This window comes from Myotis daubentonii, chromosome X, assembly GCF_963259705.1.
Source record: "Myotis daubentonii chromosome X, mMyoDau2.1, whole genome shotgun sequence".
NCBI classification, from domain to species: Eukaryota; Metazoa; Chordata; class Mammalia; order Chiroptera; family Vespertilionidae; genus Myotis; species Myotis daubentonii.
Window position 1 is genome coordinate 139,339,300 of NC_081861.1, and position 26,599 is coordinate 139,365,898.

The window sequence follows — 26,599 nt, forward strand, 5'->3', positions numbered from 1 at the left end:
ATGACGCTCAGGTACGGGAAGTGATAAGCCACCGGGCAAACGCGCTGATGCTGATGGGTAATTTTGTGGTATTTGTGAAGTCAGCTCGATAGCTAGAGGCATGCACTATTGTGCATTCATTATGCGGTTAGCTGTCAAAGTCTACATTTATCTTCTGGGTTCAGTAAGTCCATAATGAAAAAAGGAAGTAGGAGAGATGTAGACAATTGAAACAAATAGAAATGGCCAATTTCCAACACACTTATTTTATTTTATATTTATTGATTGATTTGAGAGAGAGAGAGAGAGAGAGAGATTTGTGGTTCCACTTACTCATGCACTCATTGGGTGATTCTTTGTGTGTGTCCTGACCAGGGATCGAACTCGCAACCTTGTCATATCAGGACGATGCTCTAACCACCTGAGCTACCTGGCCAGGGTCTGTATTATTTTGAAATGTTGTACAAACAGGAATTGAAAGAAACAACGCAATCATTTTGGTGAAGATGAAAGCGTTTCTGGAATTATTATGGTTGGTCCATAGACAAAGTCCTGGCCGGAGACTTCTTGTTAACAGTTTTAGGGGGTGGAAAGTTTGGGAAAAGCAGAGTTTCAATCTTGAGTTAACAGTTGTATCAGAGGATTTATAAAGGGCCTGGGAACTGATGGGGTCAGGGAATATTTCTATCCTCCTTCCCAGAGTAAATATTTAACGACGATTTTACTCTATGAAGAAAGACAACATAGAGATTGAACCAATGGTTCCAATATCCATTACCTGGGACCTGGTAGAGACCCAATAGGCAGAGAAATATTATTTACTAGAGGCCCGGTGCACGAATTCATGCACCAGTGGGGTCTCTCGGCCTGTCCCGCAGGATTGGGCCGAAACAGGCTCTCTGACGTCCCCCAAGGGGTCCTGGGTTGAGAGAGGGCACAGGCCAGGAAAGGGACCCCACAAGTGCACAATCAGGGCTAGAGAGGGACGCAGAAGGTTGGCCAGCTGGGGATGGACCACGGGAGGGCTGCAGGGTGCAGCTGGCCCATCTTGCTCAGTCCTGTTCAGCAGGATCCCAGCAGCAAGCTAACCTACCGGTCGGAGCGTCTGCCCCCTGGTGGTCAGTGCACATCATAGCGACTGGTCAACGGGTTGCCTGTTTGCCCCCTGGTGGTCAGTGCACGTCATAATGAGCGGTTGAGCGGCTGTAGCATACCATTTGCATATGATGCTTTGATGGGTTGAACGGCCAACTGGTCGACCAGACACTTAGCCTATGAGGCTTTTACTACATAGGATGTGTTTGAGAAATCAGGACTTGAGCTGGGACTGAACACAATTAGGAAGCGGACTAAATCCGTGTCCAGATTCCAGGATTCATCTTTCCTCCATGCCCCCCGTTTTCCTTTATTTGGGGGTGCCTATTTCTTTGTATTTCTGGTCTTCTACCAATTTTTTTTTTTCCCCAGCAAAGCTGGTATACCCACCGACAATTACATTTTCACGTGAAGGGAGTCAGCAACGCAACCAGTAACACGACCTCATACGTCTTAGCCGTGCGACCTTAACCATGAGTCAACAAATTAACCGGGAGCCTCATTGCATAAGTCTGTGCAATATCCCCATAACCGCATGTCAGCAATCAGGAAATCGTAAGCATTAAGTCAGCAACGTAACCACCAACATCACCTCCTACGACTCAGCGCCTCGCACCGAAGGAGTCAATGCTTGGTCTCCGAGCAAATTTACGATTTCGGATTCCACCTCCTAGAACAGCAATGCGTTTGCGCATGTTGGGAACCCAGGAGAGCTGGCCCGTGAGCAGGGTGGGTACCGTTCCACAGCCATGAGCGACACGGACCTGGAGAGAGAGAAGCCCGTAGGCCCTGTCCCGGGACATGTGCCTGGCGTCCAACCTACCCTGTTGCCTTCACGGAAGGTGACGTCGGCGTGGGACGTGGACCCTGAAACCATCCAGAAGAGGGTGTTTCCAGTACAATCCGTGCTTGTTTTTTCAGGAGGCGCTGGGCATCCCTGTCTTGGATGTGGTTACTCCTCACCGTGGGCCAGTCGCAAAGGGCGGACGATGACAAGCCGAATATCGTCCTGATAATGGCCGACGATTATGGGATCGGAGACCTGGGCTGCTATGGAAACGACACCCTCAGGTGGGTCCTCGAGGCCGGGAGGGTGGATGCCTCTCGTGACCGCTTCTCCCTGCAACGGCAACGTTATTCTGTTGGCTTCGTCTTTGAGAGCGAGGTCCTAGTAGATGCAGGTGCATTCGAGTCTTGATTCTGCACTCACGGTTGTGCAACCTCGGACAACTCACCTCCCCTTTATGTGTCTTAATTTTATTATCTACTGGAGGTCCGGTGCATGAAATTCGTGCACGGGTGGGGACCCTAGACCTGGCCGACGATCAGGGCTGATCTGTGGCGCGATCGGGGTATCCCCATTGGCACCTGCCTTTGCTGGACTGGGGGCCGCTCCTGTGTTGACCAACTGCTCCCTGGTGGCCAGTCGTTCCACCGTCTGGTCGATTTGCATATCAGGCTTTTATTATATTTGACTAGAGGCTCTGGCGCACGAAATTCGTGCACCGGGCGCGGTGTGCCTCAGCCCGGGCTGCACCCTCTCCAATCAGGGACCCCTGGTAGGATGTCTGACGGTGGGATCGGGCCTAAGCCGGCAGTCAGACATCCCTCTCACAACCCAGGACTGATGGCTCCTAACCGCTCGCCTGCCTGCCTGTCTGACTGCCCCTAACCGCTTCTGCCTGCCAGCATGATCACCCCCTAACCGCTCCCCTGCTGGCCTGACTGACACCTAACTGATCCCCTGCTGGCCCGATCACCCCCAACTGCCCTCCCCTCTGGCCTGATGGCCCCCAACTGCCCTCCCCTGCTAACCCAGTCACCTCCAACTGCCCTCTCCTGCTGGCCATCTGGTGGCGGCCATCCTGTGATGACATGAGGGCATTGTGCAGGTGCATAAAGACCACCTAGGCTTTTATTGGTACAGGTTACATTTTATTATATTTGACGATATATATATATTTCATTTGCAAAACCAAATTATACCAGTTCTGCAAAAAACAACAGCTTCCCCCCCAAAAAAGTAGAATTGGGTTTGCAGTCCTAGGTATGTTTTCTTCCCAATTAAGCTCAGGAAATTATAGGAAACAGAGTTTTTAAAAATATATATATTTCATTGATTTTGTACAGAGAGGAAGGGAGAAGGAGAGGGATAGAGAGCTAGAAACATCGATGAGAGAGAAACATCGATCAGCTGCCTCCTGCACGCCCCCCGCTGGGGATGTGCCCGCCACCCAGGTCCATGCCCTTGACCGGAATCGAACCCGGGACCCTTCAGTCCGCAGGCCGACGCTCTATCCACTGAGCCACACCGGCCAGGGCGGAAACAGATGTTTTTAACCTTCAGATGTGTCTGTGTGTGTGTGTGTGTGTGTGTTTCTCTGTGTCTCTCTGTCTGTCTCTGCCTGTCACTCCCTCCCCACCATTCCCTCCCTGCCCTCTATCTATGTCTCTCTCTCTCTCTCTCTCTCTCTCTCTCTCTCTCTCTCATCTCCCACCCCAATTCTTCACTGTCCCCTCCATCTCTCTTTCCAGGACCCCCAACATCGACAGCTTAGCCAGAGATGGTGTCCAGCTGACCCAGCACATCGCCGCTGCCTCTGTGTGCACCCCAAGTCGGTCCGCTTTCCTCACGGGAAGGTACCCGATCCGATCAGGTGTGTGAACGGGGGACCCCCGGCTCCGCTCTGCTGTCCTGTTAGAACTGGGGGCATGGCTCGGCCAGTGTGGCTTAGGGGTTGAGCGTCGACCGACGAACCAGGAGGTTCCCAGTTCGATTCCCACCCAGGGCACATGCCCGGGTTGCGGGCTCCATCCCCAGTGTGGGGCGTGAGGGAGGCGGCCGGTCCGTGATTCTCTCTCCTCATGGATGTTTCTCTCTCTCTCTCTCCCTCTCCCTTCCTCTCTGACATCCATAAAAATATTTTTAAAAATAAATAAATAAAAATTTGAAAGCAGATAGGCGCGCACTCTCTGAGAATTCCTGCCCGGATTAGCTGTCCTGATTTTATCTAAGCACCTGGCTCGCCAAGACGTCCTGACCTAGTTTTGCCTCCTGATTTTTATCTGAAAATGTTTTTGTTTTGTTTTTTTCTCCTCGGTACCTGCTTTGTCCCGTGTTACTCAATGTTGTTTCCACTCCCTGAGTCGGCCTGTATTTTGGAAGGAAGTCAGGATGGATCCGTTTGGAGAATTGTCCAGGCCGAGCTAGATTGCTCAATGTTCAATACACCCAGGATCCTGGGATCATTGCCAACGGAATCGAGCAAAGTCTCCCCGGTTTCAACTACCCACCAGGGACCCCTGTTGGCAATCTCGGGGTGTTCTGTTCCTGAATCCTTCAAAAACTTCCTTTGCTTTCTTCCGTTCCTTGCCCATGAATGATGAGTCTTTAGTCTCGGGGTAACCGGTCCCTCCCACCTACTGGACATCAACGCTAGTCATAAGGGGTTCAAAACCAACGTGTCTACTCTTCCGAGATGCCCCAACTTCAGGTTCTGGCCAGGAAGTGAGCTTACACATCTGTCCTACAAATAGAACTCGACTCTATTGTCAGGGGGGGAAAATTAGTAGAAACACAAGAGTTTGAAGCCTTCATAAGATTTCATTTTTCTTGTTCTGTTTATTAAATAGGTTTTTATTGATTTTTGGAGAGAGCGGAGAAGGGAGAGATAGAAACATCAACGATGAGAGAATCACTGATCGGCTGCCTCTTGCACGCCTTCCACTGGGGATCGAGCCCACAACCCGGGCCTGTGCCCTGCCTGGGAATCGAACCAGGACCTCCTGGTTCATGGGTCCATGCTCAACCACTGAGCCACACCAGCCCAGCAAGATTTCACTTTTCAACTTCTTTTCTGAGGCATAGATGCCCCACTTGAGGGCAGGTGCAGGTTAGATGTTCCATCAGCCATTGTCTATGGGAGTGGAGGACAGTGGGTTGGGGTGTATCTGAAGGTGTCATGGTGTGTGTGTGTGTGTGTGTGTGTGTGTGTGTGTGTGTGTGTGCACAAGGGTTTAAACGGGTTTTGCATTAGGGACCTGTGTGAGTTTTGTCTTTGGAGAACACAATTTCCTCTCCCCCACCTTGATACCTCTGCCCTGTTCATCCTCTGTCCACCTCCCGAGCTCCCCACCCTCCAGGCAGGACTGTGATGAGCACCTACCGACCCATGGTGTCCACCTGGGCCGTGTTTTCCCATCCCCTTTAGGAATGGTTTCCGATGGAAACGACCGTATCATCATCTCCCTGGCGGGCCTCTCCGGACTCCCGCGTAACGAGACCACGTTTGCACACTTGGCCAAGGAGCAAGGATACAGCACGGCGATCGTCGGTAAGCAGCCATCGCTCTCTGCCTCCTCCAGGACTCTCTGTCATCATTGCCCTTGGCTCACCGGGCGACCTGCAATTAACGAAGCTCCCTTCACACACCACACACACACACACACACACACACACACACACACACACACACACACTGTGTCCTAAATGATATAAACCCATCCATTGCAGACATAGCTCAGGCATGACACAAGACGCCTTCCCACCTCACCCCCAGGTCTTTCCAGATCTCATCGCACATGTTTCCGGGTCACCCTATGCGTCCTTCATCTTTGCACAGGTCAAGATGCTCTACAATAAAGATTTAGGATCTCTCTCTCTCTCTCTCTCTCTCTCTCTCTCTCTCTCTCTCTCTTCTTTGCAGGCTCCGAAATCCCGCATCTCATCCACCAGGCATCATTTAAGACATGTAATGAGTCCTCCCAAGGACACACAAATTACATTAGCATCATTAGGGTTTTTTTTAAAAAAAAAATCTATTTTTATTGATTTCAGAGTGAGGAAGGGAGAGGAAGAGAGAAAGAGAGAGAGAAACATCCATGATGAGAGAGAATCATGGACCGGCTGCCTCCTGCACGCCCCCGACTGGGGATGGAGCCCGCAACCCGGGCACGTGCCCTTGACCAGGAATCGAACCCGGACCTCCTGGTTCATAGGTGGACGCTCAACCACTGAGCCATGTTAGCCAAGCCCAGGCAGTGTCATTGACTTTTTATGGACGGTCGAGTTTTAATTCCCTCAAAAAAATATCTGCACCTTGTAGCCGTGGTCTAAAGCCATGGTGCCCAACCTATTCTTGGCCACGCCCCACTTGTGTCTCTGAAATCCCAATGCCATCCCCCCCCCCAAACTGTGACATATCATTCTTATATTCAAAAAGTGAACTTGCATTCACATGGAGGAGGCCTCAATGGCCATTCACGTGGCCTACACAAGCGTCCAAGGAACACGGCCTCCGTGAAAGAGAAAAACAAAAAGGCGCAAGGACTGTGGAAGGACTGAGAGAGAAACCAAGACACGGTTAAAAATAAAAATCATAATCATATGCAGTCACTGGAAAAAAAATAGCAAATAACGTTTCGAAACATAGAAGAGAGAACCGAAATACATAAATATGTCACCACATATATTTACGCTTAGAGGCCCAGTGCACAAAATTCATGCATGGGGCTGGGTGTCCCTTATCCCAGCCGGCACCCTCTCCAATCTGGGCACCCCTCGGGGGATGTCCGACTGCCGGCTTAGGCCCGATCGCGATCGGGCCTAAACCGGCAGTCGGACACCCCTCTCACAATCTGTGACTACTGGCTCCTACCTGCTTGCCTGCCTGCCTGCCTGATCGCCTCTAATTACCTCCGCCTGTGGTCCGATCGTCCACTCATCTATCATCTATCTCTCTATCGATGTACCTATCTAATCTATCTATCATCTGTCACTTTTCTCTCTATATATATCCATTCATTCACCCACCCTCTCAGCCATTTACCTTCTATCATACCTTTCTCACTATCTAATATCTATCTACCTACCTACCTAGCCGTCTATCATCTATACTCTACCTTGGCTCTATCATGCACCTATATTGTGACTATTTCTCATTCTCTCTGTGAATGAGAAACCAGATTTTCAGGCAAATGCCAAGAGCAAAAAGGGAGTCTGGACGTTGAAGGAAAAGAAAAATATGTGCTACTCCATTTTTATGCGCTAGCTTACTGTTTCAAATGAAAACAAAAATGATCACATAGGTGATCATTTGTCATAGGTGAGCACGTTATGTGTTATCTGTGTGTGTGTGTGTGTGTGTGTGTGTGTGTGTGTTTCATTTCAGGGAAATGGCATCAGGGCTTAAACTGTCACTCCCGAAATGACCACTGCCACCACCCGTCTCACTATGGGTTCGATGACTTCTACGGCATGCCATACACTCTGTACGACACGTGCTGGCCCGACCCTTCCCGCGACGCGGAACTCGCCATCAGCGGCCGACTCTGGGTCTCTGTGCAGCTGGTCGCCCTGGCTGCGCTCACTCTCGCTCTGGGGAAACTGAGTGGCACGCTCTGCGTTCCCTGGGCCCTCGTCCTCTTCCTGGCTCTGCTCATCCTTCTCCTGGGCCACTTCTGATTAAACAGTTACCAGTCGAGCCTGTACTGGGATTGCCTGCTCATGAGGGGGCACGAAATTACCGAGCAGCCCATGAAGGCGGAAAGGGCCGGGTCCATCCTGGTGAAGGAGGCCATTTCGTTTTTAGAAAGGTAAAGATGATTTTTGTTTTATTTGTAGATTCATGAAAGGATAAGGGAATGAGTATCTCTCTATCTATATAAAAGGCTAATTGACCGACCAACCGACCGACCGACCGACCAGCCGGCCGGCCGGTACATACGATGCGCACTGGCAATTTCAAACTAAATGTTGTCTCGCGCATGTGAGATACATATAAAGTGTTTTTACTCTTAATGCGGTAAACAGGAAGATATGAGAATACGTTTAATCAATTTATCAGTCATTGATTTTTTTAAAATTTTTGGTGATTTTCATTTTTTAAATAGATTTTATTGATTTTTTACAGAGAGGAAGGGAGAGGGATGGAGAGTTAGAAACACCGATGAGAGAGAAACATCGATCAGCTGCCTCCTGCACACCCCCTACTGGGGATGTGCCCGCAACCAAGGTACATGCCCTGGACTGGAATCGAACCTGGGACCCTTCAGTCCGCAGGCCAATGCTCTATCCACTGAGCCAAACCGGTCAGGGCATCAGTCATTGATTTTATCAATGTTGTTTTCATACTATGTTTTTTTTTATATCATGTTTTTTATATCATGGCTCTGTTGTTGATATATCATGTTGTTATTGTTTATTTATTAATCAATTTATATATTATTGTCGTATACATTTTATTAATATTCTCTCATCTCTGACACTTCTATTATAGAGAAAGGGTGAGTAGCGATATTAACATATTTCTTCTAACTAATTTCCTTTCAATGTGCAGGAATCCGTGCACCAGGACACTAGTATATATAAATATATTTTTGGTGGGTGGCAGTATATTTTGTTTTTCATATATTTTTGTTGATTTCAGAGAGGGAGACGGAAAGATAGAAACATCCATGATGAGCCCTAACCGGTGTGGCTCAGTAGATAGAGCATCAGCCTGCGGACTCAAGGGTCCCGGGTTCGATTCCAGTCCAGGGCATGGACCTGGGTTGTGGGCACATCCCCAATGGGGAGGTGTGCAGGAGGCAGGTGATCGATGTTTCTAGCTCTCTATCCCTCTCCCTTCCTCTCTGTAAAAAATCAATAAAATATATTTTCTTTAAAAAAAAAAAAAAAGAAACATCCATGATGAGAGAGAATCATTGACTGGCTGCCTCCTGCACACCCCCTCCTGGGGATCAAGCCAGCAACCCCAGGCCTGTGTCCTTTGGCTGGAATCGAACCCAGGTCCCTCCAGTCTGCAGCCCGAAGCCCTATCCAGTGAGCCAAATTTGCTCGGGAGGGGAGGCACTCTTGACGAAACGATATCTTGCCTGAATCTTCAGAGATGAGTAACAGCGAGTTGAAGGAAGGTGCGAGCCTGCATTCCAGGGAGAAGTTACAGCCGGAGGAAAAGTAGGTCTTTTGCAAGGATCTGTGAGCAATTTGGTCTTGGCAAGAGCTGTGCCAGAGGAAATGTCAACCTCCTTGCTCCATAGACTTGAGTAAGGATCTAAAGGATTTTTTTTTTTTTTTGGTTCCAAACATCAATGCCTCTCTCTCTCTCTCCTCTCTCTTTTTAAATTACAGTTGACGTACAATACGCTGTCAGTTGCCAGTGTACAACATAGTAATTTTCCCGATACTTGGCACCATCCTCAGTTATTACGCTATTCTTGACTATATTCCCCGCGCTGTCATTCACATCGCCATGACTACGGTGTCACCACCAATTTTTATCCCTCAAGCACGTCACCTTTTTTTCCACCCAACCGACCGACATCTCCCCTCTCTGGCCACCGTGAGTCTGTTCTCTGTATCTGTGGCTCTGTTTTGTTTGTTTGTTTTAAATTTGACTTATAAATGAAGTCACATGGTGTTCGTCTTTCTCTGTCTGACTCAAATCACTTAGCACAACACCCTCTCAGTCCATCCAGGCTGTCGCCAATGGTAAGATTCCCTTCTTCGTTTTTTTAGGGCCAACTCACGTTCCGTTGAGTACAGGCATCACTTCTTGGGGACCTGGAGGAATCTGATCATTAGCGTCGTCTTTACCCCACAGCCCAGGTGGAGACGACACCCAGGGAGCGTGTGGGAGACGTAGGACCTTATTTGCCTTGGAGATGCAGCTCTAGCTACAGCTGGCTTCACGCTGGGGCAACTCCTCCGTTGCCTGGCGCCCTGGCCAAGTTCTAGAAGGATTGGCCGAAAGCACCTCAGCTGAACCCTTTAGATAGGTCAGATGGAAACTGGTGTGACCTCATTCCTCATTAGTAAATTAGTTTACTCATATGCTAATATATATTACTAATAAAGTAATGTAGATGAGTCGCCTAGGGCGTCCCCCCAAAAAATGTACCCCACACAGGGTGACTTCAACCAACAGGAATGGATGCTTTCTCTCACAGTCCGGAGTCCAGAAGTTTCAAATCGCAGTGTCTGCGTGGGCGGGAAACAGGACTGAGATTTCTGAACCAGGGGAAAGTGTGTCCAGAACAGTGGGACTTCAGTTTTAGCTCCGTGGTGACTTGTGAGTGCGTAGGGGCCAACCCTAACTCGAACCCGAAACCTGAATCTAACTCTAACCCTGACACCAACCCTACCACGGATCTAACCCTAACCCTGACTGTAACATTACCCTAATCCTACTACTGACCCTAACTCTAACCCTAACCCTAACTCTAACCCTAACCCTAACCCTAACCCTAACTCTAAACCTAATCATTATTGTAGCCCTGATCCTAACCCTAACTCTAACCCTAACCCTAACCCTAACCCTAACCAGAACCCTAACCCTAACCCTAACCCTAACCCCGACTGTAACATTACCCTAATCCTACTACTGACCCTAACTCTAACCCTAACCTTAATCCTAATTCTAACACTAAACCTAGTTCTAACCCTAACCGTAGCCCTGACCCTGACCCTAACTCTAACCCTAACCTTAACCCTAATTCTAACACTAAACCTAGTCCTAACCCTAACCCTAACCTTAGCCCTGACCCTAACTCTAACCCTAACCCTTATTGTAACCCTGATCCTAACCCTAACTCTACCCCTGATCCTGACAATAACCCTATAACCCTAATCCTAACCCTAACTCTAACACTAAACCTAACCCTAACCCTAACCTAACCCTAACCCTAACACTAACCCTAACCCTAACCCGAACCCTGAATCTAACCCTAACCCTGAAACCAACCCTACCACTGACTCTAACCCTAACCCTGACTCTAGCATTACCCTAACCCGACCACTGGCCCTAACTCTACCCCTAACCTTAACCCTCATTCTAACACTAAACCTAGTCCTAACCCTAACCCTAACCCTAGCTCTGACCCTGACCCTAACTCTAACCCTAACCCTTATTGTAACCCTGATCCTAACCCTAACTCTACCCATGATCCTGACACTAACCCTAATCTTAACCCTAATCCTAACCCTAAACCTAACCTTAATCCTAATTCTAACACTAAACCTAACCCTAACCCTAACCCTAGCCCTGACCCTAACCCTAACTCTAACCCTAACCCTTATTGTAACCCTGATCCTAACCCTAACTCTACCCCTGATCCTGACACTAACCCTAACCCTAACCGTAATCCTAATTCTAACGCTAAACCTAGTCCTAATCTTAAACCTAACCCTAACCCTACCCCTGACCCTAACTCTAACCCTAAACCTAACCCTACCCTAATGCTAACCCTATTCCTAACCATAACCTTAACCCTAACCCTAACCCTAACCCTAACACTACCTCCTCTTCTGGCTTCTGGTTTTTGCCAAAAATCCTTGGTGCTCTTGCCTAGTGGCCACACACTCCTATTTCTCTCTCCATCTTCACAAGTCCTCCTTTCCTCTCTGTGTGTCTGTGTAGTTCCTCACAGCCCTCTTCCTATGAGGACACCCATGGACTCTGAGCCCACCCTACCCCAGTTAACCTCCACTTAAGGAATTCTATCTCCCAAGACCCTATATTCCCAATAAGATCACATTCTGCGTTTCTATGTGGACCACTTTGGAGGGACACCCTTCAACCCAGTCATCCATGGCCACACTCCTTGTATTTCTTTATAGCTTATTTTTTCACCCAGTCTTCACACATTGATATCCTACCAGATAGTAGAAATTTCCCCAAGACGGCGATGGTGTTGTATGCTGCCCTGGTTAGCTGAGGACCTATCCTTCCTGCCGACCAATTGTCAGGGCTTGAAGGAATCAACCTTGTTCCCTGTGTCCTCAAATAGAAATCAAAGGTGTGTGGACAGATTGCCAAGATCTATCTGTCCGTGCTTGCTCTTGGGTTGTGAAAGCGCTGATGTTTCTGAAGAACCACTCCGATAAGACCGTATCTTGTGTGTGTCTTGGGGTGTGACTGCAGGCTGAGATCTGGTGAGCCCTGGGAAAGTGCTCCAAGCAGAGCTGGACTTGAGTCATAACCCTGTGTGACTGCTGAGAGCAGTATGACCCACCCACGTCCTGGCACCTGAGATGTGGCATCCCCCCAAGATTAGAGGCCGAGTCTGGAGGCTGGAGGACTCTGGAATCCATTCCCACCAGGAGAAGGGCTGCCTTTTGCGCGTGTCCCCTCTCATGGGTCGTGACACACACTGGGTCTGTGTGTCGGAGAACAGTGTGGTTCCCACTCCCGGGGGTGGGGACCTCACTCGCGATGGGCTCGATGTCTTCTCAGGCACCGCGAAGGACCTTTCCTCCTCTTTTACTCGTTTCTTCACGTCCACACGCCTCTCCCCACGACCGACGACTTCATTGGCACCAGCCGGCACGGCTTATACGGGGATAACGTGGAGGAGATGGACTTCTATGTGGGTAAGTGTCAGGATGGAACGTAGAAACATCAGCATGAGCGTAGGAGGAAGTCCATGTTCACACTGACTTGACCATGATCACCTCTCCAACACGGGATGCTGATGGGAAAACAGTGGACTCACATAGGATTCTCTTTTAAAAATATATATATGTTATTGATTTCAGAGAGGAAGGGAGAGGGAGAGAGAGAGAGAGAGATCAGTTTTGAGAGATCAATCATGATTGGCTGCCTCCTGCATGCCCCTTACTGGAGATCAGGCTTGCAACCCAGGCATGTGTCCTTGACTGGATTCAAGCCCAGGACCCTTCAGTCCACAGAATGATGCTTTATCCACTTAGCCAAACAGGATAGGGCATAACTATTCTTTTTTGAAAATATATATTTTTATTGATTTTAGAGAGGAAGGGAGAGAGAGAGAGAGAGAAACCTTCGTGATGAGAGACAATCATGGATAGGCTGCCTCCTGCACGCCGCCTACTGGGGATTGAGCCCACGACTATGACCTCCTGGTTCAAAGGTCAACACTCAACCCCTAAGCGAAACCCTCTGGTCTTACACACGATTCTTGGGGTGTAAGATTTGGGGCATTGTCGATGAGAAACATTTTTGCAACGATTCCCAAAGGAATGTGCATGCATTGGGACTAACACCGATGCCCAAAATCTTATAATTTTATTCCTTTTATGGGTCCGTTTTTATTGTTTCAGGCAAACTCCTTGCTGCCATTGATGATCTGGGGCTGAGGAATCACACACTTGTCTATTTCACGTCAGACCACGGGGGACATTTGGAGGCCAGGCTCGGCCACGCCCAACTCGGTGGATACAATGGGATATTCAAAGGTGAGCAGGGAAGATCGTACCTGGGGTGTCCTTGTGACTAGGGTAACTAGTTCATTGTAACACAAGATCCGTGGCATGAAACACCAGATGAATGATGCGTGAGACACTCAACAAGATGACTGTTTATTGGACACTTGGTCAAAACGAAAGCATAGGGTCCCAAAACCAAGGATATTGACCTTAAATTGCTAACATTTCTAGACAATATTCTAGACACAGGCCTCCCTGATAGTCCTATGCGTGAAAGAGTGTTCACATAAGCAGATGGCTGGAGGGAGGCATTAAATGGGTCGAGTATCTAATCATCGATTCCATCCGCAAGATGGAATTAGAATAAGAAGAAATGTGGTCTACAGAGAGGGCACATAGAAATCTCCTTGGACGTTAAGAAAGCTTTGGGTGCCCTTTCCCAGAGATATGGCCTAGTTTCTCTGAGGTTTTCTTTTTTTAAGATATTTTTATTGATTTCAGAGAGGAAGGGAGAGGGAGATAGAAACATCAATAATGAGAGGAAATCATTGATTGGCTGCCTCCTGCCTGCCCTCTACTGGGGATCGAGCCCACAACCCGGGCATATGCCCTGACTGGGAATTGAACTGTGACCTCCTGGTTCATAGGTTGACAGTCAACCACTGAGCTACGCTGACCAGGCTCAGGTTTTACAATGAAATTCACAACACCGATTCCATGTCGTGGTGGGACACGTCATCCGTGGAAACATATCCGTGAGCCACCACACTGGCCTGGTCTAGTAACCTGTTTCCTGACGTTATAAGAAGATTACCTGCGACCTGTTCAGCACATTTGAACCTCTGATCTGAAGGAGACTCTACAGCACTTTGCAGAGACACATGGATTATTATTCATGCAAATGTGGGCTTTATCGTGTTGCATCCAGCAGGAAATGACTCCTGTGTGAACTCGATGAAATCCTTGTGTCACTCTCACCAAAGGGTGTGAGTGTCTGCAGCTTAGGGCTTGTGCCACCACACGGTGAGCCTAGGAAGGGAATAAATAAATCATTAGGAAAATTTTATGAGAACGTTCAAAAATGTTCTCATAATGTGTCGACATCAGAAACGCCCTGACCTGTCTCGTTATAAGAAGAGTTTGTTTGAACCAGAAGGGAGCAAGATCTCAAATGCTTATTTTATGAACATTTGAAATGGAGGAGCGAAGGTTAGCCCGGTTTGAGACAATAAGGTGGGGATCAGATTATGGGATTATCGACGAGCTTATGTGGTCTCTGGAGGGCAGACACCCCTTGTCAAAGGGGTATTACCTCTGGCATTTCAGAGATGGGTTAAGCTAGCGGCACAAGAACAATAGACAGAGCTGGCTTAAAACCCGTCACTAAAGAAGTTATAGGCCTGTGTGTGAAGTTATAGGGCGACCCACCCCAACCAGCCAGCCTAGTTAGGAATTTATGATCAGACTAGAGGCCTAGTGCATGAAATTCGCGCACTGGGAATGGGTAGAGGGGTGTCCCTCAGCCCAGCCTGCACCATTTCCCAATCTGGGACCCCTCGGGGGATGTCCAACTGCCAGTTTAGGCCTCTCACCATCCGGGATTGCTGGCTCCCAACCCGCTCACCTGCCTGCCAGCCCGACCACCCCTAGCCACTCCCCTGCCAGCCTGATTGATGCCTAACTGCTCCCCTGCCAGCCCAATTGCACCCAACTGCCTTCCCCTGCCTGCCTGGTCGACCCTAACTGCCCTCACCTGCTGGCCTGATTGCCCACAACTGCCCTCCCCTGGCAGCCATCTGGAGACCACATGGGGGTGGCCATCTTGTGCGAGGGCATGATGGTCAATTTGCATATTGCCTCTTTATGATATAGGACAATCCTGTGAGGTTACCGTCCATCGAATCTCTTTTCTTCGCATCCACCCATGAAATCATAAGAATCCATTAGCACAGTAGGATGGCCATTCCTCCTCGTTGGGTCAAGAAAATTCTGTTGTATGCGGGTCATCCTGGTGTCCATTGGTCACCAGGCGCTTCCTTTCCCAATAAATTTCCGGGTTTATAGGGAAATAATAATTTAGCATTTATGTATACTATACATGTTACCTGGAAACCCCTGTGTCGGCTCGGGTTTCCTGTCACTGTGTCCAATAACGAAAGCAGGGTTGCATCCTACAAGGCATTTATTGAGAAGGCCAGCATACCAAGAAGACAAGCACAAGGTTGTGTCTTCCAGCATGATTCGGGGGATAGGATTATAAAGGGGAAGGGGCTGGGGTGAGGCTGGGAATGGAATGCAGCTATCTGCAACCCTGGGGGAAGGCAGACATCAGTTATTGTTCTCGGTCATCAGGTGATGAGATGATGTGGGTGAGATGATGTGGGTGAGATGATGTGGGCGAGATGATGTGGATGAGATGATGTGGTTGAGATGATGTGGGTGAGATGATGTGGGTGAGATGATGTGGGCGAGATGATGTGGGCGAGATGATGTGGATGAGATGATGTGGGTGAGATGATGTGGGTGAGATGATGTGGGTGAGATGATGTGGGCGAGATGATGTGGGTGAGGCGATGTGGGTGAGATGATGTGGGCGAGATGATGTGGGCGAGATGATGTGGGTGAGATGATGTGGGTGAGATGATGTGGATGAGATGATGTGGGTGAGATGATGTGGGTGAGATGATTTGGGCGAGATGATGTGGGTGAGATGATGTGGGTGAGATGATGTGGGTGAGATGATGTGGGTGAGATGATGTGGGCGAGATGATGTGGGTGAGATGATGTGGACAAGATGATGTGGGTGAGATGATGTGGAGGAGATGATGTGGAGGAGATTATGTGGACAACATGATGTTTTGACTCCTGGTGGGTCGGCCTGACTCTGGGTATCAGTTCTCTTTGCTGGATTCACAGCTGAATCACCTCCCCCATCACTTCCCACAGGCCTTGAAAAGGAAACTTAAGAAAAACTTAACCCCCTCTTCCCATAAGTACATTTTTTCTAAGATGTAAAATAATAGGATTATTTTTTAGATTAATTCAGGTGCTTTATCTACCTCATTATAAGTCCCCCTATCATTGACCCAATTACTTTTCAGCATGCTGGACTCAGCAGTGAACAAATCAGACACAATTTTCCACCTTCATGGTAAGAGGCATGCCAGGAAAAACAATAAGAATATGTAAATTATCTATCTATCTATCTATATAAAAGCCTAAGAAACCAGCTGACCATTCAACCATTCGACCAGTAGCTATGACCTGCACTGACCACCAGGGGGCAGACCCTCAATGCGGGAGCTGTGGAGCTGAGGTGACTTGGCAGCTGTGATTCTCGGGTGACACACCCAGAACCAGAGAGGAGGGAGACCGATTGTGGGGTGCGTCACCCGCAAACTGTTCTATTGCAATCCAGGACCCCTCGGGGGATGTCGGAGAGCCGGTTTCGGCCCAATCCCCACAGGCCAGGCCTAGGGACCCCACCTGTGCACGTATCTGTGCACCAGGTCTCTAGTGTCATACCTTAGAGGCGAGTTTAATCCCAAAGAAAGGTACAGCAGAGAAGGATGGAGGAAAATAGAGCAGAAAGGATTCTGGGAGGGGTCTGTCTGCTATTTGAAACAAAATAACCCCCTAACTGCCTTCCCCCGCTGGCCTGATCGTCCCCTAACTGCCCTTCCTTGAGAAAGTACCGTTGGGCAAGAACCCATGAGCAGCCCACGGAAAGAGAGTTCCGTGGTCGTGTACCACTGACCCCATCAGGTGTCTATCCATGGTGGGCGCTGAGCAAAGACAGACTTTATTGAGGGTGATTGACATTTTTGAATACTCTTATATCAGTCATTATTTTAACTGCAACTTCATTGCTTTGTCTCGTAGGAGGGAAAGGCACGGCCGGCTGGGAAGGCGGGATCCGGGTGCCCGGGCTTTTCCGATGGCCCGGAAAATTGCCCGCCGGAAACGTCATTGATGAACCTACCAGCCTGATGGATATCTTGCCAACGGTAGCAGCGATGACCGGAGGCATCGTCCCTCAGGACAGGTGACGTCATGTAATCTGTTCACGGAGCTTCTCTCTACCTTTGTCTTGAGAAGATTCAGGTCCAGGGAGATAAACTCTATCCCAATGGATACGCTTTCTCCGGGGAACCCAGGTAATTTCCGCCTTTGTCTCAGGCTAGGTCTATTGACCGTTACTCATACGCCGGACATCAATGTTGTAGTTCTACTAGAGGCCCGGTGCAGGGGCCTAAGCCAGCAGTCGGACGTCCCTCTCACAATCCGGACTGCTGGCTCCCAACTGTGCGCCTGCCTGCCTGCCTGATTGCCCCTAACCACTCCCTTGCCAGCCCAATGGATGCATAACTGCCCTCCCCTGCTGGCCCGATCACCCCCAACTGCCCTCCCCTGCAGGCCTGATCGCCCCCAACTGCCCTCCCCTGCCGGCCTGGTCGCCCCCCAACTGCCCTCCCCTGCTGGCCCGATCACCCCCAACTCCCTCACCTGTCGGCCTGATCGCCCCCAACTGCCCTCCCCTGCTGGCCACCTTGTGGCTGTGGGCGCCTCCATCTTTGAGGGCATGGCAGTCAATTACCATATTCCCTCCTTATTGGCTGTGGACGCCGCCATCTTTGCGATGGCGTGAGACGGTCAATTAGCATATTCCCTCTTTATTAGATAGGATGGCCCATCTTAGTCACTTTTTAGTCTTTATTTGGAAGGAAGATGGAGGCAGGAAGGCTAGGAGATGGGAATATGGCCAATCAAACTCACTCATCCACATAAGAGGAAGAATAATTCCCTACCGTCTGGTGTCCCAGGTCCAGAAGGCTGGGGTGAAGGCCAGACATTCGATGGACATTTTGAACTCTCTCACAAATATTTTAAATGTCATTATATTGCCTTGTTCCTCTCACTGGTCGCTGTTGACCTAGGTAGGTTTTGTAATTATTCCTTGATAACAGCTCTAAAAGGGACTTCAATAGATTGAACCGACTCTCACCTCACCCTTCTAAGCCCAAAGAGTTATGTTCATGTGTCTTTCTTTTTTAAAAATACATATTTTATTGATTTCAGAGAGGAAGGGAGAGGAAGAGAGAGAGATAGAAACGTCCATGATGAGAGAGGATCATGGATCGGCCGCCTCCTGCACGCCCCCGACTGGGGATCAAGCCCGTAACCCGGGCACGTGCCCTGACTGGGAATCGAACCTGTGACCTCCTGGTTTACAAGTCAATGCTCAACCACTGAGCCACACCAGCCAGGCTAATGTTTCCTTCTTTATATAATAAAGATAATCTGCTTTTGCAGAAAAGTAAGATCCCAAGCTCAGTCGAATCAAAAAGAGACCTCTCCCATTTTTTAACATCGGTGTCAGCCAGTAATAGAATTTACGGAGAGTTCATCTAAAATAATTGAATAGCGCTCCCTACTTACGACAGCATTTATCAAGTTGACCGAAAGATCCGTTCCGCCCTAGCTGGTTTTGCTCAGTGGGTAGAGCATTGGCCTATGGACGGACAGGTCCCGGGTTCAATTCCAATAAAGGGCACAGGCCCGGGTTGTGGGCTCCATCCCCAGTAGGGGGCGTGCAGGAGGCAGCCGATCCATGATCCTCTCTCATCATTGATAGATTCTATCTCATCATTGATTCTATCTCATGATTCTATCTCATCATTGATATTTCTATCTCTCTCTCCGTCTCCCTTCCTTTTGAAACCAATCAACACATAAAATAAAGACAATAGTGTTAGTGACGATGTAATTTTTACGTTACTAAGCCAACAGGAGTCATAAAAAATAATTGTCCGAGATATTCACAGGGTGGGTTGGTTGGCTTTGGGGCAATGGCGGTTCCCGCCCACTCAGCACACGGTTCTCCGGGCCCACGGAAGGTCATGGAAGGTCATGGGATGCACTGGGCATCCTTCCAACAGCCTCATGACCAAATGCCTTTGCCTGACCTACTTCCTGTGTGTCTACACTACAGGGTGATTGACGGCCGAAACCTCCTGCCATTGCTTCAGGGCGAGACCCAGCGTTCAGAGCACGAGTTCCTGTTTCACTACTGCAGTAGTTTCCTCCACGCCGCCCGTTGGCGCCCCAAGGACAGTAAGTGTACGCCCGCCCGTGCACCCAGCAGATGCCCAGATTAGGGTCCCTGTAGTCTCTGCGACTTCCTCATTTTTATCCCTCGAGTCCAGTCCTCTGCGTCTAGCCTCAGCGCTGAAAATACCTTCTCTGGAAAGTTTCGAAGAATGGCTCTCCTTCAGAAAGACAGAGAGACCACGTGCAGAAATATCAACTTTGAGAAATGCTCTTTTTTCATAACTTTTTTAAATATAATTTTTTTTTATCGCTTTCAAAGAAGAAGGGAAAAGGGAGAGAGAGAGAGAAACATCCATGATGAGAGAGAATCATGGATCGACTGCCTCTTGCAGGCCCCCGACTGGGGATCGAGCCCACCACTGGGGCCTGTGCCCATGACCGGAATCGAACCCAGGACCCTTGGCTAAGTCGAGACAGACTCCCAGATACAGAGACCAGACAGACAGCTGTCAGAGATGAGAGGGTTGGGGGCTGGGTGAGGCGGGTGAAGGGACTCGGCAAAGAAAAAAAAAAGAAAGAAAAACTCATGGACGCAGACCACAGCGCTGTGAATGGCAGGTGGAAGTGGGGTGTTGAGGCAGCTAGAAGAGGGGAGAGCTTGACCGTCAACCACATCAATAGTGCTGGAAGGAGGCGTGACTTGGGGTGGTGAATACACGCTACAGGGTACAGTGGATGCGTTATAGAGTCGACACGTGAAACCTATATCATTCTATTAACCAATGTCACCCTAACACGCTCATTTAAAAAGCAAGGAAACATCGATTTTGAGACGTGGGATGTTAGACTAAACTAGAGGCCTAGTGCATGAAATTTGTGCATAGATCAGGGGGCGGAAGTGGAGGGGGGGGTCCTTCAGCCAGGCCTGCACCTTCTCCAACCTGGGACCCCTCAGGGGATGTCCACAGGGATCAGGCCTAAACCGGCAGTCGGAAATCCCTCTCACAATCTGGGACCACTGGCTCCTAACCGCTCACCTGCCTGATGCCTAATCGCCCCTAATTCCTCCGCTTGCCTGCCTGCCTGATGCCCCTAACTGCTCTCCCCTGCCAGCCTGATCGTCCCTAACTGCTCTCCCCTGCCAGCCTGATCGTCCCTAACTGCTCTCCCCTGCCGGCTTGATCGTCCCTAACTGCCCCCCCGCCGGCCTGATCGCCCCTAACTGCCCTCCCCTGCCGGCCTGATCGTCCCTAACTGCTCTCCCCTGCCGGCCTGATCGCCCCTAACTGCTCTCCCCTGCCAGCCTGATCGTCCCTAACTGCTCTCCCCTGCAGGCCTGATCGCCCTTAAGTGCTCTCCTCTGCCAGCCTGATCGTCCCTAACTGCCCTCCCCTGCAGGCCTGATCGTTCCTAACTGCCCTCCCCTGCAGGCCTGATCGTCCCTAACTGCCCTCCCCTGCCGGCCTGATCGTCCCTAACTGCCCCCCCGCCGGCCTGATCGCCCCTAACTGCTCTCCCCTGCCGGCTTGATCGTCCCTAACTGCCCCCCCGCCGGCCTGATCGCCCCTAACTGCCCTCCCCTGCCGGCCTGATCGTCCCTAACTGCTCTCCCCTGCCGGCCTGATCGCCCCTAACTGCTCTCCCCTGCCAGCCTGATCGTCCGTAACTGCTCTCTCCTGCCTGCTTGATCATCCCTAACTGCTCTCCCCTGCCAGCCTGATCGTCCCTAACTGCTCTCCCCTGCAGGCCTGATCGCCCTTAAGTGCTCTCCTCTGCCAGCCTGATCGTCCCTAACTGCCCTCCCCTGCAGGCCTGATCGTTCCTAACTGCCCTCCCCTGCAGGCCTGATCGCCCCTAACTGCCCTCCCCTGCCGGCCTGATCGTCCCTAACTGCCCTCCCCTGCCGGCCTGATCGCCCCTAACTGCCCCCCCGCCGGCCTGATCGCCCCTAACTGCTCTCCCCTGCCGGCTTGATCGTCCCTAACTGCCCCCCCGCCGGCCTGATCGCCCCTAACTGCTCTCCCCTGCCAGCCTGATCGTCCCTAACTGCTCTCCCCTGCCGGCCTGATCGCCCCTAACTGCTCTCCCCTGCCAGCCTGATCGTCCGTAACTGCTCTCTCCTGCCTGCTTGATCATCCCTAACTGCTCTCCCCTGCCAGCCTGATCGTCCCTAACTGCTCTCCCCTGCAGGCCTGATCGCCCTTAAGTGCTCTCCTCTGCCAGCCTGATCGTCCCTAACTGCCCTCCCCTGCAGGCTTGATCGTTCCTAACTGCCCTCCCCTGCAGGCCTGATCGCCCCTAACTGCCCTCCCCTGCAGGCCTGATCGCCCCTAACTGCCCTCCCCTGCCGGCCTGATCGCCCCTAACTGCCCTCCCCTGCCGGCCTGATCACCCCTAATTGCTGTCCCCTGCCGGCCTGGTCGCCCCTAACTGCTCTCCCCTGCCGGCCTGATCGCCCCTAACCGCCCTCCCCTGCCGGCCTGATAGCCCCTAACTGCACTCCCCTGCAGGCCTGATCGCCCCTAACTGCCCTCCCCTGCCGGCCTGATCGCCCCTAACTGCCCTCCCCTGCCGGCCTGATCACCCCTAATTGCTGTCCCCTGCCGGCCTGGTCGCCCCTAACTGCTCTCCCCTGCCGGCCTGATCGCCCCTAACCGCCCTCCCCTGCCGGCCTGATAGCCCCTAACTGCACTCCCCTGCCGGCCTGATTGCCCCTAACTGCCCTCCCCTGCCGGCCTGATTGCCCCTAACTGCCCTCCCCTGCCAGCCTGATCGCCCCTAACCGCTCTCCCCTGCCGGCCTGATTGCCCCTAACTGCCCTCCCCTGCCGGCCTGATTGCCCCTAACTGCCCTCCCCTGCCGGCCTGATCGCTCCTAACTGCTCTCCCCTGCTGGCCTGATCGCCCCTAACCACCTCTGCCTTGGCCCCCGCCACAATGGCTTTGTCCATAAAGATGTCCGGAAGGATGTCCAGAAGACATCCCGTCTATCCAGTCTAATTAGCATATTACCCTTTCATTAGTATAGATGATTCTAGCCTGACCCCGTGGCTCAGTGGTTGTGCATCCACCTACGAACCAGGAGGTCACGGTTCGATTCCCGGTCAAGGGCACATGCCCAGGTTACGGGCTGACCCCCAGTAGGGGGCGTGCAGGAGGCATCCCATCCATGATTCTCTCTCATTGATGTCTCTCTCTCTCTCTCTCTCTCTCTCTCTCTCTCTCTCTCTCTCTCTCTCTCTCTCCCCCTCTCCCTTCTTCTCTGAAATCAATAAAAAATTATTTTTTTTTAAAGAAGGGATTCTGATGTTCCGATGCTCTGAATATTGGCTGGCATTTGAGTTAACGTGTGGGCAAAGAGAAAAGGCAGAGAATGCCGACGAAGGCAGAAGATGGCCAAGTCGACGGGCATATGGGCTGGGTGCCTCAAGGGACAAATGGGCTGGGTGCCTATATGGGCATCTGGACTGGGTGGCTCAATGGGCACATGGGCTGGGTGTCTCAATGGGCACATGGGCTGGGTGTCTCAATGGGCACACGGGCTGGGTGTCTCAATGGGCACATGGGCTGGGTGCCTCAATGGGCACATGTGCTGGGTGCCTCAATGGGCACATGGGCTGGGTGCCTCAATGGGCATATGGGCTGGGTGGCTCAATGGGCATATGGGCTGTGTTGCTCAACGGGCATATGGGCTGGGTGGCTCAACGGGCATATGGGCTGGGTGTCTCAATGGGCACACGGACTGGGTGGCTCAATGGGCACACGGGCTGGCCGGTTCAATGGGCATATGGGCTGGGTGGCTCAATGGGCATATGGGCTGGGTGTCTCAATGGTCACACGGGCTGGGTGGCTCAATGGGCACACGGGCTGGGTGGCTCAATGGGCACACAGGCTGGGTGGCTCAATGGGCACACCGGCTGGGTGGCTCAATGGGCACACAGGCTGGGTGGCTCAATGGGCACACCGGCTGGGTGCCTCAATGGGCATATGGGCTTTTGGCTCAATGGGCATATGGGCTGGGTGCCTCAATGGGCATATGGGCTGGGTGCCTCAATGGGCATATCGGCTGGGTGGCTCAATGGGCATATCGGCTGGGTGGCTCAATGGGCATATCGGATGGGCGGCTCAATGGGCACACGGGCTGGGTGGCTCAATGGGCATATGGGCTGGGTGGCTCAATGGGCATATCGGCTGGGTATCTCAATGGGCATATGGGCTGGGTTGCTCACTGGACACATGGGCTGGGTGGCTCAGTGGGCACGCGGGCTGGGTGGGTCAATGGGCACTCAGGCTGGGTGGCTCAATGGGCATATGGGCTGGGTGCCCTGACATCTCCTTTCATCTCCAGGCGACGCCATGTGGAAGGTTCACTACGTCACCCCCACCTTCCGGCCGCCGGGAGCCCAGGCCTGCTATGACACCGGCCTGTGCCAATGTATCGGGGACGTCACCTACCACGACCCCCCCCTGCTGTTCGACCTCTCCCAGGACCCCTTGGAGTCCACCCCGCTGACCACGGACACGGAGCCGCTGTATGCCCTGGTCATCCAGACGGTGGCCGACGCTGTGAAGGAACACAGGAAGACCGTCGCCCCGGTCCAGCCCCAGCTGGGGCCCGACCGGAACCGGCGATTCGTGTGGTTGATGAGCTGCTGTGGGGTGTTTCCGTTCTGCTTTTGCGACAAGGAGGGTGAGGGCGCGTCGTGAGAAGCAGCCATTGGCCCCGGCCGGCGTGGCTCCGTGGTGGATCATCGACCTAGGAACCAGGAGGTCCGGGTTCGATTCCCGGACAAGGTCACATGCCTGAGTTATTGGCTCGATCCCCAGCGGGGGGCGTGCAGGAGGCGGCCGATCCGTGATTCTCTCTCATCATGGATGTGTCTCTCTCTCTCTCTCCCTCTCCCTTCCTCTCTGAGATCCGACCTAATAAAGCAGGAATATGCAAATTGACCATCACGCCCTCACAAGATGGCTGCTTATGACCAGGCTGGCCAGGGGGTTAGTGAGGGACGGCCAAACCACTGAACAGCAGGCTGCGTGGGGCTACCCGGCCGGTGGGGAGGGTGAGGAAGTTGGGAGTGACCAGGCTGGCAGGGAGGGGGCAGTTAGGGGCGATCAGACAGGCAGGCAGGTGAGCGATTAGGAACCAGCAGTCCAGGATTATGAGAGGGGAGTCCGCCTGCCTGTTCAGGCCCGATCCCACCGGACACCCCTCGAGGGGTCCCAGATTGGAGAGGGTGCAGGCTGGGCTGAGGGACCCCCCCTCCCCCTGCACGAATTTCATGCACCGGGCCTCTAGTCAATAATAAAAATACATATTTTAAAAATTAACATTTTTTAGCCCTGACCGGTGTGGCTCAGTGGATAGAGCGCCAGCCTGCGGACAGAAGGGTCCCGGGTTCGATTCCCGGTCAAGGGCATGGACCTTGGTTGCGGGCACATCCCCAGTGGGGGGCGTGCCGGAGGCGGCTGATCGATGTGTCTCTCTCATCGATGTTTCTCACTCTCTGTCCCTCTCCCTTCCTCTCTGTAAAAAATCAATACGATATATATATTTTTAAAAATTAACATTTAAAACTATAGAAACGATTCTTAGCTCAGGGGCCATGCAAAAGCCGGGCAGAGAAATTAACAAAATAAACCAACGAACGGGGTGGATCCAGAGACATGGAAGCAAGGAACAGAGTGTGGAATCTCAGAGGGCAGGCGGGGGAGGGTGGGTGGGTGGGTGGGTGGGAGATGATCAACCAAAGGCCTTGTATGCATCTATACATCACCCATGGACGCAGACAATGGCGGAAGGGGGGAGGGTATTGGTGGAGGGGGGGATGGGATAGCGGGGGTCGATGGGGGGATAAAAAGAAATATATTGAATTCTTTCAACAATAAAGGTTAAAAAACAAAACAAAAAAAGGGCAGAAACTGGTATGACCCCCTCCCCGCCCCCAGGCCATATAACTTGCTCTCTTGCTGTGATAAACCGACAAGGATTCAAACGTTGAGTTAGTCAGGCAAAACCTCGGAAAATGAAATACATGCCTTTCCCTAACGTTTCCTGTCACACCGTGCAATGGTTGGAGAGATGTGCATTTCTATTCTTTCTCTCAGTCCCTTAGCTCAGTGGTTCTCAACCTTCTGGGCCTTTCAATACGGCTCCCCATGCTGTGGGGACCCCCAACCATAACATTATTCTCGTGGCTACTTCATCACTATATCTATATCATCTATATCTATATCTATATCTATATCTATATCTATATCTATATCTATATCTATATCTTTATCTATATCTATATCTATATCTATATCTATATCTATATCTATATCTATATCTATATCTATATCATCCATAGCCATATCTATATCATCTATATCTGTATCTATATCTATATCATCTATATCTATAGCTATATCATCTATATCCATATCTATATCATCTATATCTATATCGATATCTTTATCACCTATATCCATATCTATATCATCTATATCTATACCTATACCTATATCTATATCATCTATATCTATAGCTATATCATCTATATCATCTATATCTATAGCTATATCATCTATATCCATATCTATATCATCTATATCTATATCTATATCTATATCTATATCTATATCTATATCTATATCTATACCTATACCTATATCTATATCTATATGTATATCTATCTATATCTATATCTATATCTATATCTATATCTATATCTATATCTATATCTATCTATATCTATATGTACATCTATACCTATACCTATAACTATACCTATACCTATACCTATACCTATACCTATCTATATCTATATCTATATCTATCATCTATATCTATATCTAATCTGTCTCTATATCATCTATATCTATATCTATATCTATATCATCTATATCTATATCTATATCTATATCTATATCTATATCTATATCTATATCTATATCATCTATATATCTGTCTATATCAGTGTTTCTCAACCTTCCTAAGGCCGCGACGCTTGAATACAGCTCCCCATGCTGTGGGGACCCCCAACCATAACATTATTCTCGTGGCTACGTCATCGCTGTCATGTGGCTGCTGTGACGAATCGTCATGGAAACATCTGATCTGCAGGATGGATTTTCATGGTGACACATCGAACACCATGAAAGCGCAGTGATCGATCACAAAAACAATATGTGATTATAGATGTGTTTTCCGACGGTCTGAGGCGACCCCCGTGAAAGGGCCATTCGACCCCCAGAGAGGCCGCCACCCACAGGTTGAGAACCACGGCCAGTGGGTAGAACTCTATTG

The 26,599-nt window shown here is 50.5% G+C and overlaps 2 protein-coding genes across 3 annotated transcripts in view; both read left to right on the top strand.

The window, feature by feature from the left end:
• On the top strand, positions 1-24,015 carry LOC132223772 (arylsulfatase F-like). The gene is given in 10 exon segments (XM_059678792.1): positions 1-11; positions 1,996-2,145; positions 3,610-3,731; positions 5,286-5,408; positions 7,245-7,668; positions 12,309-12,445; positions 13,154-13,288; positions 17,141-17,303; positions 19,251-19,372; positions 23,657-24,015. Coding segments are annotated over 10 exon segments (1,746 nt in total).
• PRKX (protein kinase cAMP-dependent X-linked catalytic subunit) overlaps positions 1-26,599 on the top strand; it is a 321,391-nt gene that overhangs the window by 177,556 nt on the left and 117,236 nt on the right. The gene's annotated exons all lie outside the window — the stretch shown is intronic.